Source organism: Eucalyptus grandis, chromosome 2, assembly GCF_016545825.1.
Source record: "Eucalyptus grandis isolate ANBG69807.140 chromosome 2, ASM1654582v1, whole genome shotgun sequence".
Taxonomy (NCBI): domain Eukaryota; kingdom Viridiplantae; phylum Streptophyta; class Magnoliopsida; order Myrtales; family Myrtaceae; genus Eucalyptus; species Eucalyptus grandis.
The window spans coordinates 14,287,617-14,306,343 of NC_052613.1; the positions used below are offsets into that span (position 1 = coordinate 14,287,617).

Genomic DNA, 18,727 nt, shown 5'->3' on the forward strand with positions numbered 1-18,727 from the left:
ATTTTTTTTATCACAACCACCTTCACATTTTTCTCTATCTTGAAAGAAAATACATGGATAAGTTTTCCAGCACTAAACTATCATTGGTTTTCACACGATGAAAACAAGTCGTCCACATGCAACACCCTTGGGGCTTCCGTAGAAACTGCTTCATGTGAAGTTTAATTTGCGAATTGACTTAACTCGATTGATTACACTGGTGCACCTTAAAAGAATACTAAATCACAAGCACCTTATTAATTCACCTTACCCCTTTCGGTTGATGGTAAATCTACCATATCTATATAACAAGGACTTCTTATTATAACAATAAATATTTGAAAAGACACAACAAAAGTTATTTATTTTGTTTGGCACCGCGAAATTATAGTAAACGTGAATGAATCTCTTCTAAGAGGAAAGAAGCTATCCTCTTACGATATTTATTGTTGTTTACCCAATTTAATGGACTAAAATTCCAAATAGATATGTGATTATTTCATGTAAAATCCCAAACTTGTACTAAGTAGAATCATTCCATGTCAGTGTGTGTTTAGTAAGGGGGTGCATGACAACCAGTAATTTATATTCCAGAAACAATTTTTTTATTTATTTCAAACTTGTTTCTGGAATAGAAATCCATTTTTTTAATAAACTTATTCCGTTTTTTTATTTCTAGAATATATTTCTATTCCAGAAATAGGTTTGTAATAGAAATCGAAGTAAAATTTTTTACTTCTCTATTTTTGGAATAGAAATGAGAAATAAAAAAATTTCTCATCGTTCGTCAACCAGTCCTTCATCTGTTGCCACCAACCACCGTCCATCGATCGCCCGCCGGCCGCTGAACCCCGCCGCCATTCGCCGGTCCGCCGTCGTCCAAAAAGAAGAAATTTTGTGTCGTTATCAAACGGATTTGTATTTTTAGAGTAGAATTTTTGTGTCGTTATCAAACGGTTATTTTTGCTTAGAAAATTTTCTAAAAATAGAAATAGAAAAATCTATTTATGTTCCAGAAATTATTTCTGGAACATAATGGTTGTCATGCGTGCCCTAAAGAAATCAATTATAAGGAGATTAAAAATTAATCTTAATGTCCTAATATTACTATCTAACAAAAATTGAAGCAACAATTCTTTGTTATTAAACTCAACATCAACTTTAATTAGGATCATAGATAGGCATGAAATCGGTTTAAGAACCCAACTTCTGTTGCTCCGTTGCCCCTTCTTTGCCTCCGTAATAGAAAGATTTCAGAAAGAATAGGTAGTTGCTCTCGGGTAATAAATGCTCACTAGATGCTTTAGATAGCAAAGTTGCGGCTGCATCAGTTTGAGGGAAAAATAGAGCAAGAAGATAGATGTCTCTTACCTTTTCTGAGTAGACTTTTTGGAGCACGAGTGCTAGGTTCAGACGAGCAGGAGGAGAACACTATTGAGCAGGAGGATGGGCATGGGTGTGGTGAATCTAAGTGATAAAGAGATAAGGGAGAGAGAAAACTATTGAGTAGGAGGATGGGCATGGGTGTGGTGAATCTAAGTGATAAAGAGATAAGGGAGAGAGAAAACCATAAAAGCTAGGAAGACCAAGACTTTCACCTACCAAAAACAATAAACAAAGACCAAGACTTTCAAGAATGCACATTAGTGGTTAGAGGAATGGATAGGAAGTACTTTGCGTCCACAAGTGCTTGTCTTGTAATGGTTGGACAATATCCTCAGATATTTGTAGTTTCCACAATCATATATTTGTTCATGTACATAAATCATAAACTTAAGAAGACCCAAGACTTTTTGTAGACAACTACAAGTCATCAGAGATGGCTAACTTTCTCTATTCAAAACGGAAAACAAAAGCATGTGCTTTGAGCTAAACAAGAAAAAGAGTCAGGCACAACAACCACACCAAATAATCCATTAAGCAAGTTGCTTTGTTTCACTCTAGCAATGGTAAAGGAGTCGCAAATAACCATCTAACAGTATGATCTACTGAAATTATGGTCTATGCATAAAACTCATGAAAAGGAAAATCGTGTTCAAAAAGACTAGCATTCTCCTATTAAGCGGCTCCCTACCATTGACTACTATCTCAGCACCCTTTAGCAGATCATTGCCACCCTCTTGCTGCGAATTTTTAGCGCTGTCATTGCTGCATATAACAAAAACTCAAGAAGTCCAAGACTTTCCAAGACGCAAATTGGCTTTGTTACTTCACTTTTCACATGGTTTTTTTTTCCTTGTCTGAATAAAATATTATTTAATAATCGGCATTGATTGTTGTTCTCTTGCTCAAAATCAACAATAATGTTCGTCTAACTTTTTTCATGTTTAATCATATTTTAATTATTCATTCATTTATCTCTATGGTACTTGTCTATTAGAATTATTTCTAGATTTTTATGTATCTTATCAAATATAAGCTTAATAAAAGCAAAAAGAAAAGCTAAAAAGAAAAAAACAGCAAAAAAATGAAAAAGAAAAAGAAAAGAAAAGAAAAGAAGGAATGGGGCAAGGGAGAGCACCGCCATTCTCACAGCCACTGCCATGCCGTTTGCATCAGCACCACTGCCAAGGCAAATCATTCCAATGCTGTTGCCACCATTGCAGCCGGCGAAACTAGCCAGATCAACCATCACATCCAATTACCTTTAATTACCTAATGACTGGTGTAACTTGATCTAGAGGGGAATTCACAACATAAAGAATGAATTCTAGGATTCACGATTTCTCACTTGCGTCGTCAAAAGTTGGGTTCCATGTGAAGTCCACCTCATCCAACAGTGAATAAACATATTCTTAAAGGCTTGACTACCTAATTGAAACTAGTAAGTTCTTAGCATTTATTTTTAATTTTTTAATCTTTAAAGGATGAACAACCAACTACACCACCAATAAAACGAGGGCTGATATTTTACAATCTCAAAGCATGATGGGCAAGCTGAGAAGAAGTCAACATATTGCAGTGAAGATTTAGCTCAATATACTCAACTTCTTTACCTCAAAGAAAGCAACTTTCATCCATGCACTATTGTCCTATATGAGAAAAACGGCACCCACATTGGCCCAACAGAAAGCGCCAATAACCACTTCAACCGAACGAAGACCCCACCAGCCACAAATGCAAGTTTATCATTCACTGCACAAATACATACGGACAGCAAGCTACTAGGACAACTTAAGCACGCTTCAAGCATAACAATGAGACAATTCAATATGAAATCATAATGAATCCAAAACGTCACTTTCTTACATGGATACACATACTGAGGAGGTCCAATTATGCACAAGTAACACCAGACAACTAATGGCTTTACTTGACTCGAATCAGGGCAACATGTAATATCATCACTTTGTATATGTTTCGAGCCTTGAATTGCCCCAATTTGATGGAAAACAAATGTAACATCAATGCGGCATCTCTCTATATGTTCACACAACTAGAACACTACCGAAATGATATTGAAATCCTCACAATCCCCATGTGAACAAAAGCAGCCAGCAAACGCCCTTATTATATTTAAGGCTGGAAACGATGACAATTTGATGAGCCATCAATATCCACACATGCCCATCTCACTATGCATATTTATGCACCTCAAGGACTATGTATATAAAGTCATACGTAGGTCATCCGTACCAGAACTTCTCACGTCCAGCAGCATAGAGGAGTAATACCATGTACATCTTCAACGTCAGTTAACACAGCAAATGCACACATGAACAGCGAACATCAAACGCACGTGACCCGCATTTGACATTCTAAAAGCACACATAATCGCATTTCTATCAACTTTATACGGGAAATGCAGTAAGAGACGAGCAGTGCAACTTCAATGGGACATCAAAACGTTGGTAAGCAGAATGCAATAGGAATTAACTATCTATGACTGAGTCAGGCATTCTGTCGAACAGTTAAAACGCCTCCCCGTTAAAGAACAAATATACGCCATCTTCAAGCAGCGATTCACATCAGTTATTACCATCAGCAACAACCAAGGTCCAGGGCATCAACAGAAACCGAGAAGGAGGAAAGTCGATGAAGAAGCCTCTCCTCTGGAAATTCAAGAAAAAACAGAGATTTCAGCTCGATTCATTGAACCGAAAGCCGAAAACCATAGAAAGAGAGAGAGAGAGAGGACTAAGCTTTAGCGATCGAACGGCGAGGAGCCGAGTAGAAGGAGCCGTCGTCGTCGGAGCAAAGGCCGAGAGACGTCAGAAACTGAGCTGGAGCTCTGCCGAACTCAGTGCTCTCCCTCGCTAAAAATTCTTCTTCCACCATCTTCTGGCGGCTTTTGTTTTGCACTGAATCCTTTGACAGAAGTTGTCCTTTGGTCGACTCACCATGTGGTCCCATAAATTGTTGTTAGGTGATGATGATGACTCATCGTTATCACGCTAGAATTTGGAAGGAGAGGGAATTATAAAGATTACGTAGCCTGTCATTAACTAAATCTAAAGAGAGCCATTGTAATAACTCATCGTTCTCCATACCTGATTGTGTGTTTTCGCACATAATTAGGCCATAAGTTTAGAGCTCATGTGAGTCCACGTTGATATCAAGTATATTATCTATCATTTTTTTTTTCTCAAGATGAAACGAGATATTTCGAGTAGCCCTCACTGTATTCGAATGCAAAACATACTTGTTCATTTGAGCAGGCTTGAGAGCAAAAAAAGAATTGCCCATCCGGCTTAGCTCAACCTAGCCCAAAAAAGGAAAAATAATTGAGCAAGCTTGGGGCCATGACTCTTCTCTTAGAGCTTGGAGCTACCAAGACTTGCCCGACATGGTTTTATTGTAACTTTCTTTATGGGCACTGGCTTGCCCCAATGCTGTTATTTATAAGAAGAAAGTATAATAATTTCGAAAATCTTAGGGCGGAATGGGTAAGAATTTTGATGGTTGATGTCTGACTTGGTCCGTCTAGGCTCGCCCATTCAATAGTTCTACAATTAGTGAGTGTTGTCCTAGCCGAACAAACTTCTTTACCTTGTTATCCAAATTGTACATCAAGTCCCAGTAAAATTGGATCCATTTTTGGATCAAGGCCCAAGAGTTGGGGCTATCTATCTTTCTAGGCCCAACATACCAACGACAACCCATTCAATGCCTTTGCAGCATGGTGTTAGGGCTTAATACTATTGCAATTGTTAAATTCAAGTTGATCCGCATGTAGCACTTGAGCATCGGAAACATTTCAAAAATATATGTATAAAATCTTCCTTTTTTCTATTAAATTTTAACTTTTATTTCACACTGCAGAATTTGAAGAAAGGGCTTGTTTCGGGGAACTAACTAGGAATTCTTTTTTTTTTTTTTTTTTTTTTTTTTTTTTTGCTTCTCTTTGGTATTAAACTAGGCATTCTATAAAGGGAAATATATAAACTCTGAGGTGTCAATATCACGCTTTACGTGCGAAATGTCATATTACTAGCTTTTTCTTATTTGGAGTCGACTTTAAATATTAAGAACAATCGACTATGATGGATCCCTCTTATGCTACATCGATAATGTCATATTATCGATAATGAAAAGTTGACTTGACATTATTTTTTGGCATCCACAACAATGTCATACTATGGATAATGAAAAGTTGACTTGACATTATTTTTTGGCATCCACAAATTTTGAAGTTTCGAAAAAGCCTTTTATTTTATTTTCTTTTTTGACAAGGGGAAATTTTTCAAAAGTTATTTTAACCTTAACAAATGATATTACCGACTTATATACATGCTTATATCATTGATTTACATCTACAAATTAGTATATCACACAGTGTTGTTCAAAAAATCAATAAATCTAATTCATCAGAGACAAATATTTAGGTATTCTTGACAGATTCCCTATTCAACTCAATCATGTGAACTATTAACATATGTCGTAAACAAAAAACAAGATTTGTAACACTTCGTATAAAGGCATCTAACTCGGGTTGACCAGATGAAGATAAGTGTTTTGAAGACGTCTTAAATTCTTATAAATAGTTGAGAAAAAATTGCTTTTTAATTGCATAAAAAGTTAAACGGATAAAAAAACAAAAGGAACAATTTTTTTTTTACGTTAATCGGAGTTCACCTCACTAAGGCCCTTGACATTTCTTTAATGCCCTAACTTTCGTTGATTGCAATCGTCAATATAATTATCTCGATTGAATCATAATCACTGTATTGTACTCTTCAAGTTCGACTAAAAGATTAATATATGGCGTGTGAGATGAAAATGGGAACAAAAAAGAAAATCATGGGATGAGAAAATCAAGTAGCCCACAGTAAAAATTACTTTGTCGTGTGAAATAAACAATTACAAGAGTAATCAGACATACACATTATACACATACTCACCCAACTTCAACCAAAAATCTACAAGACATACCAGGGTACTTCCCATTGCAAGCCTAAAAAATGTGATTGTTTTGATGATTTTGTTTTTCCTGAATGACCCTAATGATAATGCTAATGCAAAACTATGGGGGATCGCTGATCACCAGTGATTGTGGCCTATTGGCACAAGCTGATATTTCACGAACGCGATGACACAAGGATAACCCCCTAGCGATGATGGCGCATGAATCTTGTCTTATCCGTGACGGGAGCTCTGGCAACTTGGTAGGGTCATAGTAACGAAACTTGCCTACCATATATAAATGGTTGAGTAGTATTGGATGACGGCCCTCTCACAATCTTCTACCAAAATACATCGTGGCAAACGTGAGACTTTCATGATGACGTAACAAAGTGACAAAGCATAATCTCCCTGATTGCTCTTCTTTCCCTTTCCTTGAAAACAAAGAAAAAAGAAAATGTGCTCTGAGCTGGTGCGGGAATTTGAATAGAAGAAAGATGAAATTTGAACGTTGACAAGGAAGTCAGATTTATATGGATTATAATCTGCAGGATTCATTCAAATTTAATTGTCATATTCACCAACTTGAAAACACCTGTTTTAAATCCTATTTTTGCATCTTTACAATAGCTGCTGCTGCTGTTGGAAGTAAGAAAGCTTCTTCATTTGACTTTGAATGTAGACCTCGATAATTGACATCATGATACAGATTAATCTTTTTAAGCATGTCACAAAAAAAAAAAAAAACAGTTTAAAGCATATCATTACACCTACCAAAATAAATGGCCTTTTATTTTTCTTTTGTCAAGTTGCAAAAGATGAACATAAGCACATCATTTGCCTACCTCAACAGTGTTTGCATTTGATCCTTCTAGAGAGTTTGCCAAATAAAGAAGACGGCGAGATATTCTGCAAAACAAGCACAGTTGAGAGGATTTAGGCCACTGAGTTAGGGCATAAAAAAAGAAGAAGATATTTGGAAGAGAAAACACAACAAATGCTGAAATGGCAGAAAAATATTGGTATAAGAGCAACAATTCTTCGTGATTCTCACACAAAGCATAGTGCATTTCCATAAGTGGAAAGATGAGCCATATTTGGGCACCAAACAAAGTTCAAGAAATATCATCAATCTAGATAGGCACATCCACGCATCACAATTCCAGCACTGTGAGCAAGTCCATATGAGTATTATTTGTTCTGAGGAATAGTCACTGTAACCATTCCATTGTGCGCTTCCTAATCAAACAAAACAAAGCAACCCAAATGTCTAGCTGCTTTGTGGCAAATTATGTGAAGCTTGTGCATGGAAAAACGTGAACATTTTAGCATCAAGTTGAGGATTTGTAATAGAAGTGGTTCCTGGAACAGAAGCAGTAGCTAAATGACGAGTGCGGAAAAAGAAAGAAGTCCGAAGCATCAACTGAAGAATAAAAAATAGACATTGCAGAGAAATCTTCTTATTGAATCCAAACTCAATCAACTACAACGAGTGGGATTTCTTGGATGGGGTGCCAACAATCACCACTATTGAGTTTTGAGCATCGATCTTTCATAATTTCACATCACATTATGCCAAATACTTGGAGTAGGGAGTGAAGCCATCCTCTGGCAAGTACCAATAAAACCTACAAAAGATAGCTGTTTGAGAGAGGAGAGGTAGACCACTTGATAATCTTTCCATGTTCCTCATGTTTCTCATCCAAGGAGAAATTAAAGATGATGCAAGCCTAGGTAGGCTTTCTCAAACAATAGGATCGGGAGAGTGACTCGCGCACAAGAAACGGGACGAACAGAAATTTCAGCACTGCGCAAGCTCAGGAGAACAGTCGTATCTTTGTCGATACAGATCGGATCGACCTGATTCCAAAACCAAATGAACAAAGACTTCTGGATCTACAATTTCTATGTTTTGGGTTTTCTGAAATAAGCACTGTAGGATAGTCGAAATTGGGTTGGAAGTAACTAACAGAACATGAAAAGATAGGAACTTCGTTGGTTGCTCTTCTAGGCCTCCAAGGAAGTTGAGGGGCACCGATTCTTCTAGATCGATGACTGCAACTCTTCAAGGATGCAGATTTCAAAAGCTCCGACTCTTCAAGGACGGAGTGAAAACTCTTCTAGGTTTTCAAAGGGATGAACTCTACAAGGTTCACGATACTTGCTTCAAGCAAAGTCTTTTTTCATTCATCAAAAGTCGTCTGTCTTGTACATGGGATTGGATGGCTTATATCATCAAAGAAATAAAAACAGAGTGTTGAAACTAGGAGAAATAAAAACAGAGCATTGAAAATAGGGGAAATAGTAAAGATCATGGAAACTATAAGCTAGTAAAAGCGTCACGCGAGCTCCCAAGGCGTCTTTCAAGCTTCCGGAATGGACTCAAGATATTGTTATGGCTTCTTGGTTTCGTCGAGCTTTAATGCGGGCCGATCTTCTTGGTCGAGAGAGCCGGTCTTCAATGTGGGCTGCATCAAAAGACAAGGGAAACAGAATGGTCCATGCTTCTTACATCCTCCACCATCAGTCTTTCCACCGTCCTCACCTTTCTCATCCAAAAGTCTGAAACAGGACAAGCAATTAGTCCTGAATAAAAATTGTCTTTCATTTACGGTGAACAACTACAAGAGTGATCAGAACAAAATTATATACACACCTAATTGACTGCAACAAAAAGTGAACCGGGATACCCTGCTGATATATATATATATATATATATATATATATATTTAATTGCTGGAAAACTATTGTGATTATGTTAACAACCAAGTATGGGAGACCACTAATCACTAGTGATAGAGACTTATTCGTACGGGCTGATATTTTACAAATGTGAGGTCAGGATATCGAATAACTTGGTACCGGCCGATAACTCTTAAGAATGATAGCCTACGCCTGTTGGTATATCTGGAACGCTTGAAATGCAGTAACCATTAAACATAAATCACTTGATCCTGGAACTGCCACTATATAAATCACTGTCATGATTGGGTGGACGAAAGGCAGGGTCTGTAGAGTAACCTGAACTAGGTTTTGTGAAGATTAACCGGAGCTCTGGCAGCTTAGTAGGATAATGATGAGACTTGCCTACCCAAGTTAACTGGGTTGCGAGTGGTATTGGATGACGACCTTCTTGCAATTTTAAATCACAATACTTCGTGGCAGACGTGGGACTTTTAGGGTTATTTAACAGAGCAACAAAGTATAGTCTCCAGGATTACTCCTCCCCGCCTTTCCTTTACAAGAAAGAAAATGAAAATGTTCTTTGAGATGGTGTAAGATTTAAATAGAAGAAAGATGAATTGTGAACTTTAATGAGAAAGTCAGATTTAAATAGATTATAATCTGCAGGTTCATTGAAATTTAGTTGTCATATTTGCCAAGTTGAGAACCCATTTTAGATCCCATTTTTGCATCTTTACAATAGCTGTCATTGAAAGTAATAAAGCTTCTTAATTTGACTTTGAATATAGACCTTGATAATCAACATCATGATAAAGATTAATCTTATTTAGACCTTGTTACAAAAAGAAAAAAAAATTAAAGCATATCGATGCACCTACCAACATTAATAGCTTTTTTTTTTTATCTTTTGTCAGGTTGCAAAAGATGAACATAAGTACATCAGTTGCCTACCTCAACAGTATTTGCATTTGATCGACCCAAGAGATTTTGCCAAACATAGATGATAGTGGGATACTCTGCAAGACAAGCACAGTTGAGAGAATTCGGTTCAGTGAGCTAGGGCATAAGAAACATATATTTGGAAGAGAAAATACAGCAAATGCTGAAATTGCAGAACGATATCGATATGAGAGCGACAATTTTTCATAATTCTCACGCAATGCATGGTGCATTCCCATTTGCAAATTCTTTATGTGTCATCCAAGTCCAGAGATAAGCAATTTTTGGCCATCACACAAAATTCTAGATATATAATCGATATAGACAGGCACATTTGACGCTTCATAATTCCAGCACCATGAGCAAGTCCATGTAGGTATTGTTTGTTCAAGGAATTGTCATTGGCTGTACCATGTTAGCATTATAACCATTTCATTGCGTACTTCCTCGGCAAACAAAACAGGGCGACCAAAATGTCAACGCTGGACATTCAGCAGCTGGTTTGTGGACATTTATGTGAAGCACGTCCATGGAAAAACATGAACATTTTAGCATTGAGTTGAGGAAGTAGAATGAAAATGGATCCTGGAGCAGCAGTAGCTAAATGACAAGTGTGAAAGAAAGAAGTCCAAATCATTACCTGAAGAGCAAAACTTAAGACAGTGGAGAGAAATCTTCCTTCTGGATCCAAACTAGATTAATCACAATGAGTGGGATTTCTTGGATGAGGTGCCAGTAGTTGCTTGCAAAAGAGGATCCATCCTTCAAAATCTCACATTGAATAATGTGGAATACGTTGAGGGAGGGAGGGAAGCCATCCTCTGGCAAGTACCCAAACTTCGAGCAACATAGAAAATATAACTGTTTGAGGGAGGAGAGATGACCGTGAACACCACTTGATAGTCTTTCCACTCCTCATATTTCTCATCCAAAGAGAGGTTAGAGAGGAAGGAAACAGATGACTCCATGCATCATACATCCTCCACCGTTGATGGTCTTTCCACATTCCCCATATTTCTCATCCAAAAATTTGGAACGGGATGATCAATTAATCCTGAATAACAGTTGCCTTTCATGCTTAATGAACAACTATAAGAGTGATCCGACAAACAAAATTATATGCATACCCACCCAAAAGCAACCAAAAATGAGCAAACAAGACAAGAACCGGTATACTTTGCTTTATTATTGTCAGGAATTAGTGACCCTTTTGAATGGTTTTTCCTTTTGCTAAAAAACCCTTATGGCTATGTTAACTTCCAAGTATGGGAGACCACTAATCACTGGCGATGGTGACTTATTGGTATGGGTTGATATTCTACAAATATGAGGCTAGGATATTCGAATGACTTGGTACAGGCTGATCACTCTTAAGAATGATTGCCTATACCAATTGGTATATCCGGAATGCTAGAAATGCAGTAATCTTTGACCATAAATCACTTGATCCTGACTGTCACTCCTACAGATTAGAAAAGCACTTTAAAATTGCATTTCTTGTAAAAATGTAGGAGAGCTGGGTCATGATTGGGTGGATGAAAGGCAAGGTGTGTAGAGTAAACCTGAGCTAGGTTTTGTGAAGATTAACTGTGATGGCTCTTACATTGGAGGAACTAAACATGCTGTCATTTGGATTATGGCCAGAAATGAAACAGGGGAGATGATTGCCTGCAGAGGTGTGGTAATGCAAGCTAGATCTGCAAAGGAGACTGAATTACTTGCTGTTCGAAAGAGCATTGCAGTAGCTAAAGAAAAAGCTGAATCAAGGTAGTAGTGGAGCTGAATGTAGCTGTGGTATACAAGGATATTATCAATTTTCCCAAACAGTGCAATTAAAGACTAAAGGACGTGCCTGATGGGATTCAAGAAGCTAAAGATCATTTTGCAACTCCAAATTTTAGTTGTATTTTGCGAAAACCAAATGCTTGTGCCCATTAGGTAGCTTTGCCAAAACTGGGATCTACATCTATATCCCCCGTCCTTCCTATCACATTTGGCTTATTTCAACCGTGAGTTGCTGGCCTAAAAATGAAAAACCCCATCGAGGACACACGCGACACACCCAAATGTCAGTCTCTGACCTTCAGTGGCTGGTTTCTGGAAATTCTATGAGAAACATCTCCACAGGAAAAAAATCAATCCGTATTAAGCATCAAACTGAAGAACAGAATAGAAATTGATACCTTCAAACCCAAAAAATTGACCCCAACCCCAGAAAGCTGACTTTAGGTGGAACAACAAATTGCGGCAAATAGCAAATGGAAGCAAAAGAATAAAATAAGTAATAAGAATTACCTGAAGAAGGAAAAGTAGTCAATGGAGATAAATCATTTGTCATGGCTCGGGTGTGATCAATTTCAATTCATTGGATTTGAACACCATCAATGTAGATGAGAGGAATCTCTTGGATGAGGGGCCAATAGTTGCCAGTGAGTTTTGAGCATTGATCTTTCAGAATCTTGCATAGAAATATCCCAGAATTTGGACAAATCATAAATGCTGAGGTTGCACGATATGTACCCACATTGGCATTGTCTAGCATGTATTTTCTCTCAAGGTGGAACCAAATATTTCACATAGCCAGCAAACGCGAAACATACCCATTCATTTGAATAGGTTGAGAGAAAAAAAGAAAAAAAAAAAGAGAAAGAAGTGGTCATCAAGCCCAGCTCGACCTAGTCCAATAGTAAGAAATATATGGACTAGCTTGGACCAATGACTGTTCTTTTAGAGCTTGGAGCTACCAAGACTTCCGATATGGTTTTATTAATTAGCGAAAGTAAGATCTGAACAAGCGTGGGCAAGCAATTTTCTTTTTGAGCTCTGGCTCACCCGAAAGTTATTATTCATGTGAATAAAGTATAATGTTTTCCAAAATCATAGTTCAGGGTCGTTATAAATTTTAATGCTTATAACTGACTTGGTCTGTCTAGTCTCGCCTATTGAATGGTTCTATAATTAATTAAAGTGCAGTCCCAGCCAAATGAGTTTCTTGGACTTATTACCTGAATTGTATGTCAAGTCTAATCGCAATTCCATCAATTGGGATTACGGCCCAAGAGTTTGGCTGTCTACGTTTTGATGCCTTTGACATCATAGGACCATCGCGTGGAATCCACATTCAGCTTTGATTTTGTCATGCCAAATAAACAATTACGAGAGTAATCAGACGAACGAATTATATACATACCCCAATGCAACCAAAAACAATAAGAAATACTTGGGTGCTTCCTGTTCCAAATCTCACAATTCAGTGACCCTTTTGATGATTTTGTTTTTCCCGATTGATCCCTATGATTATGTTAATGCAGCACTATGGGGGAAGCGTTGACCACTTGTCATGGTGGCGCAATAGTACAAGCTGATATTCTACAAATGCGAGGTCATGAGGATAATCCACGTGCGATGGTAGTGCCTGTATCTTCACTCGCTCATGACAGGAGCTCTGGCAGCTTGGCGGGGTTTTGGTGACGAGACTTGCCTACCAGAGATAAGTGGGTTGCAAGTGGTATTGGATGATGATGACCTTCTGGCAATTTTAGATCAACATACTTCGTGGCAGACATGAGGCTTTCGTGATGACTCAACAAAGCAACAAAGCGTAGTCTCCCTGGTTGCTCCTCTTCGCCTTTCCTTTACAACAAAGAAAAAGAAAACGTCCTCTGAGATGGTGTGAGAATTTAAATAGAAGAAAGGTGAATTGTGAACTTCAACAAGAACTTCAAATTTAAATAGATTATGATCTGCAGCGTGCATTGAAACTTAGTTGTCATATTTGCCAACTCGAAAGATGGTTTTACACCCGACTTCTGCATCTTTACAATAGCTGTCATTGAAAGTAAGGAAGCTTCTTAATTTGACTTTGAATATACACCAGGATAATCGAATCAAGATACAGATTAAGCTTCTTATTTAGAGCATGTCACCAAAAAAAAATAAAAATTAGAGCATATTGGTGCACCTACCAAAATTAATAGCTTTGTTTTTTCTTTTGTCAAGTTGCAAAAGTTGAACACAACTATTTGCCTACCTCAACAGTATTTGCATTTGATCCTCCCAAGAGATTTTGCCAAATACCGATGATAGTGGGATATTCTGCAAAACAAGCACAATCGAGAGAATTCAGGTCAATGAGGTAGGGTAGAAGAAACAGATATCTGTAAGAGAAATACAGCAAACTGCGAAATTGCAGAATGATATCAATATAAGAGCAGAGATTTTTCATGATTCTCTTGCAAAGCATAGTGCATTTCCATTTACAAATTCTTTATGTGTCATCCTAGTGCAAAGATAAACAACTTTTGGCCATCACACAAAGTTCTAGATATATAATCAATATAGACAGGCACATTTGACGCATCATAATTCCAACAGTGCAAGCAAGTCCATCCAGGTATTATTTGTTTGAGGAATTGTCATTTGCTGTATTGCGTTCGCATTATAACCATTTCATTGTGTACTTCCTTGGTAAACAAAACAGAGCAACACAATTGTCAACGTTGGGCCTTCAGCAGCTGGTGTGTAGACATTTATGTGAAGCATGTCCATGGGAAAACATGTACTTTAGGCATTGGGTGAGGAAGCAAAATGGAAATGGATCCTGAAGTAGCAGCAGTAGCTAAATGACAAGTGTAAAAGAAAAAAAGAAGTCCCAATCGTTACCTGAAGAACAAAACTTAGACAGTGGAGAGAAATCTTCTTGTTGGATCCAAATTAAATCAATCACGATGAGTGGAATATCTTGGAAGAGGTGCTAGTTTTCCCCAGCAAGAGAGGATCCATCCTTCGGAATTCACATTGAACCATGCGGAATACTTTGAGGGAGGGAGGGAAGCCATACTCTTAACAAGTACCCAAACTTCGAGCAACTTATAAAATGTAAGTGTTTGAGAGAGGGGAGATGGCCATGAAGACCACTTGATAGTCTTCCTATGCCTTATATTTTCTCATCCAAAGAGAGTTTAGAGAGGAAGGAAAAAGAAGACTCCATGCATCATACATCCTCCGCCATTGGTAGTCTTTCCATATTCCCCATATTTCCTGTCCAAAAATCTGGAAAGGGACGATAAATTATAACAATTACCTTTCATGAGCAATGAACAACTATAAGAGTGATCAGAGAAGACATTTATATGCATACCCATCCAACAGCAACCAAAAATGAACACACAAGACAAGAACAGTGTTCACTAACAAGTACGGGAGACCACTAATAACCTTTGATGGTGACTTATTGGTATGGGCTGATGTTCTACAAATGTGAGGTAGGAGATCGAATGACTTGGTAGGGGCCGATAACGCTTAAGGATGATTGCCTACACCTATTGGTATATCTGGAATGCTAGAAATGCAGTAAACTTTAACCATAACTCACCTGATCCTGAGACTATTCCTTATACAGATTAGAAAAGCTCTTTTAGACTATGTCGCCTATAAAAAATGTAAGAGAGCTAAGTCATGATTGGGTGGACGAAAGGCAGGGCGTGTAGAGTAAACCTGAGCTAGCTTTTGTGGAGATTAAATGTGATGGGTCTTACATTGAAGGAACCAAACATGCTGTGGTTAGGATTATGGCCAAAAATGGAACAGGGGAGATGATTTGCCTGCAGGGGTGTGGTGGTGCAGGCTAGATCTGCAAAGGAGGCTGAATTACTTGCTGTTCAAAAGAGCATTGCAGTAGCTAGAGAAAAAGCAAAACCAAGGAAAAACCCCATCGAGGACGCACCCGACACACCTAAAATGTCAGTCGCTGACCCTCAGTCGGTGGTTTCTGGAAATTCTATGTGAAGCAACTCCATGGGAAATAATTAATTCGTATTAAGCATATAATTGAAGAAGAGAAATGAAATTGAAGCATTCATGACCAGAAACTTACCCAAACCCTAGAAAACTCACTGTACATCGAAGAACGTATCGCAGCAAGTGGATCGATTTCACTTCAATGGATTTGAAACTAGGGATTTCTTGGATTTCCAGAAATTCGTGTGAAACATCTCCATGGGGAAGAATCAGTTTGTAAGGAAGCATAATGAAAATTGATACCTTCAAAACCCAAAAAAACTTACCTGAACCAATTCATTGGATCCAGTAATCAATGTAGATCTCAGGGATCTCTTGGATGAGGGGCCAATAGTCGTTAGCAAGTTCTGAGCATCGCTCTTTTAGAATCTCGCATCTAAATATGCGCAATTGGTGGAGGGAGGGAGGGAGGCCATCCTCAGGCAAGTACCTCAACTTGGGGCAACCTCCAATCAATAACCACCGAAGAGAGGAGAGATGGTTGCGGAGACCGCTTGATAGTCTTTTCACGTTCCTCATATTTCTCAACTCAAGCCGAGTTAGAGAGGGAGGAAAGAGAAGATTCCACGCATCTTCCTCGTCCTTGTCCTCCGAAGGAAACCCCACGTTCTCTCCTCCCTCCCATGCAAAAGTCAATACCCAATTCCTCAAGGGATGTGAGTCGGCGTAAGCCCCATTCTCTCACTGGTTGCTTCATATTCTCGCACCTCACAATATGAAGGCATTGCAAATTAGGAGGAAAGCCTCCTTTGGGCAAGCATTTGATATTTTGGCAACCAATAAGATATAGGGATCGGAGGGATGTAAGATGACGCCATTGATTTGGTAGAGACTTTATCTTCGGACAGTTATAGAGAAAAAATATGATAGGGTGGTGGGAAGGGGAGGGAAATCCTCTATCTCCAATGCTGGGCACTCACTTATTTTCAAAAAAGTGAGATTGTTAGAGCAGGCAATAGACTTTATCTTTGGACATCTCTCAAGTGTAAGACTTGATAGGGTGAGGGGAAAGGGAAGAAAGTCCTCTATCTCTAGTGCTGGACAGCTATTTACATACACTTCAATGAGATGAGAGAAGTGTGTGAAGGCACCGTGGTAGGCTTCTCAGATTCTCACAACTACAATTGTCAGTTTTTCGAGTGATTCTATGGAGATCTCTTCTAGCGACTGCACTCCCTTGCACTCATTAATAGAAAATGTCTTTAGCGTAGCAAGTCTACCATTGGCAAAGGGAAAGGATATTAGAGAATCACATTTATCTATATACAGAGATTCAAGTTGAGACAGTGGGTTGTTGTTACTAGGGTCATTTGGAGAAATGGTTGGTCCTATGAGTTTTGGACACTGACGAATAGACAAATAATCGAGCATGTACATCTTGCTTGGAAGCTTTTCTAAACTCATGCAATTACTCAATTCCATCCTTTCAAGGTTGCAAGGCAACTCTATCTCCCTCTCTCCTGCCACAAATGATGTGAATTGAGGACAGCTCACGATGATTAATTCTTTGAGGCAAGTTAGATTTAGTTTTTCATTTCCATCTTGCCACAAGTATTTCAGCTTGTCACACCCTCCTATATGAAGCTCCTTTAGCTTGATCAAGTGGCTCATAAACCCATGATCAAAGAAAACAAGCTCTAGAAGATTCTCAATCATAAGAATGGTCAAAGAAGTTAGATTGACCAAGCTATTCAAGATCTCCTTATTACAACCCTCAAGGTACAACTCATGGAGAGATGGAAGACAAACATCATTGGTTGAGTTATTCAAATGCGGGCATAAATGAATTTCAAGCTTCTCGAGATGATCAAGTTGACAAGGCAATGTCCCAACCAACAAAGGACAACCCCAAACAACAAGATGCTTAAGACAAAATAATGAGACCTCTTCTTTTGGGCCCCCAGCATAAGGACACCAATCCTTCCATGCTAACATCTCTTTGAACCCTAAAGTTGTTAAGGATGAAAAAGGCCTCCTGCCTCCGTAAAATTCAGAGCCTATCATTCTTATTGCATGTAGACCTTTAAGAGATAATTCCTTAAGTGAAGGTAGTTGTCCAAGCATAGGCAACGATATAACATTAGGACAATCCCACAAGCATAAAGACACTATTTTAGAATAGGATGTGCAATCTAACCATGATGGGAATATTGCACCACCGTAGTTCAAAATCGTGAGATTTTCAAGATTAGTGTGAGGTCGTAGAGAGTCAAGCACTTGTCCTTCGCACTCATGATTATGGAGATCTCCCAAATGTTTATCCCAGTGCAAGGATAAGTTGGTAACGCCTTGCTTTTGAAGCAAATTAGCATCAACTGCATCAATAACTTTTTCCACCTTTTGTAATTTTGATATGAATAATTCTCCTTCAAGATGTGGCAAGTTTTTTAACTCTTTCAATTGCGACCCTTTCTCTAGTCCTACCACAAATTTGGACAAGATAATAAGATTCTTTAAATTACCGATACCCAACGGCATCTCTTTTAGACTCCCTGTATCTCGAATATCAAGAAACCGTATGCTTATTAACTTTGTGATAACTTGAGGCAACTTTGAAAGCTTTTGACAACCTCTTAAAATCAGAGCTTGTAATTTGCATAAGGTGCCAATTGACTCAGGTAGCATCTCGATGTCAGTGTACGAGAACTTAAGATATCGAAGATGTTTTAAATCACCAACACAATTCGGTACTTCTACGATGTCACAATGACATAGTGAGAACACCCTCAAGTACTTCAAGTTTGTTAGTAAGTCATGCAACACCTTACTGGAAATAGAGAAAGAGCCCCTACTAGATCCATCACTCACTAGAATTAAACTTCTCAGTGCCTTCATTCCATGATATGGTCTCAAGCATTTTGATGTAACATACCACGATAGGATGAATGATGCATAACGAGTCTTTTCAAGAGTTGATACATCATGTTCATCTGCCACCTGAGACCCCCCCGAGCTAAAGCAAGTCCTCCCCACAATTGACTTT

At 38.3% G+C, this 18,727-nt stretch overlaps 1 protein-coding gene and 2 long non-coding RNA genes across 4 annotated transcripts; all 3 read right to left on the minus strand.

Annotated features, from left to right (window-relative positions):
* Positions 1–6,225: 6,225 nt before the first annotated feature.
* LOC120286411 lies at positions 6,226–7,233 on the minus strand. The gene is made up of 2 exons (XR_005548704.1): positions 7,167–7,233; positions 6,226–6,866 (listed from the first exon to the last, which is right to left on the minus strand). It is a non-coding gene; the product is annotated as an uncharacterized LOC120286411 (long non-coding RNA).
* A 526-nt stretch (positions 7,234–7,759) lies between these two features.
* On the minus strand, positions 7,760–9,743 carry LOC120290923. Its single transcript, XR_005548710.1, has 2 exons — positions 9,343–9,743; positions 7,760–7,949 (listed from the first exon to the last, which is right to left on the minus strand). It is a non-coding gene; the product is annotated as an uncharacterized LOC120290923 (long non-coding RNA).
* Positions 9,744–13,094: 3,351 nt separating this feature from the next.
* Positions 13,095–18,412, minus strand: LOC108956778 (putative disease resistance RPP13-like protein 1). 2 transcript variants are annotated; one of them, XM_039306519.1, is made up of 4 exons: positions 15,821–18,412; positions 14,608–14,997; positions 13,976–14,040; positions 13,095–13,573 (listed from the first exon to the last, which is right to left on the minus strand). In XM_039306519.1, exon 1 carries the CDS (start codon positions 18,367–18,369, stop codon positions 16,849–16,851), a length of 1,521 nt encoding a protein of 506 aa, XP_039162453.1. In that variant the 5' UTR covers positions 18,370–18,412; the 3' UTR covers positions 13,095–13,573; positions 13,976–14,040; positions 14,608–14,997; positions 15,821–16,848. The 2 variants fall into 2 exon arrangements, with proteins under 2 accessions (XP_039162453.1, XP_039162452.1); XM_039306518.1 differs by having other exon boundaries at positions 13,095–13,578.
* Between the last annotated feature and the right edge of the window lie 315 nt (positions 18,413–18,727).

Excerpts from the sequence above, each read along its gene's own strand:
- LOC108956778 (XM_039306519.1), bottom strand. The coding sequence starts at position 18,369 with ATGCTACCTGAGTCAATTGGCACCTTATGCAAATTACAAGCTCTGATT.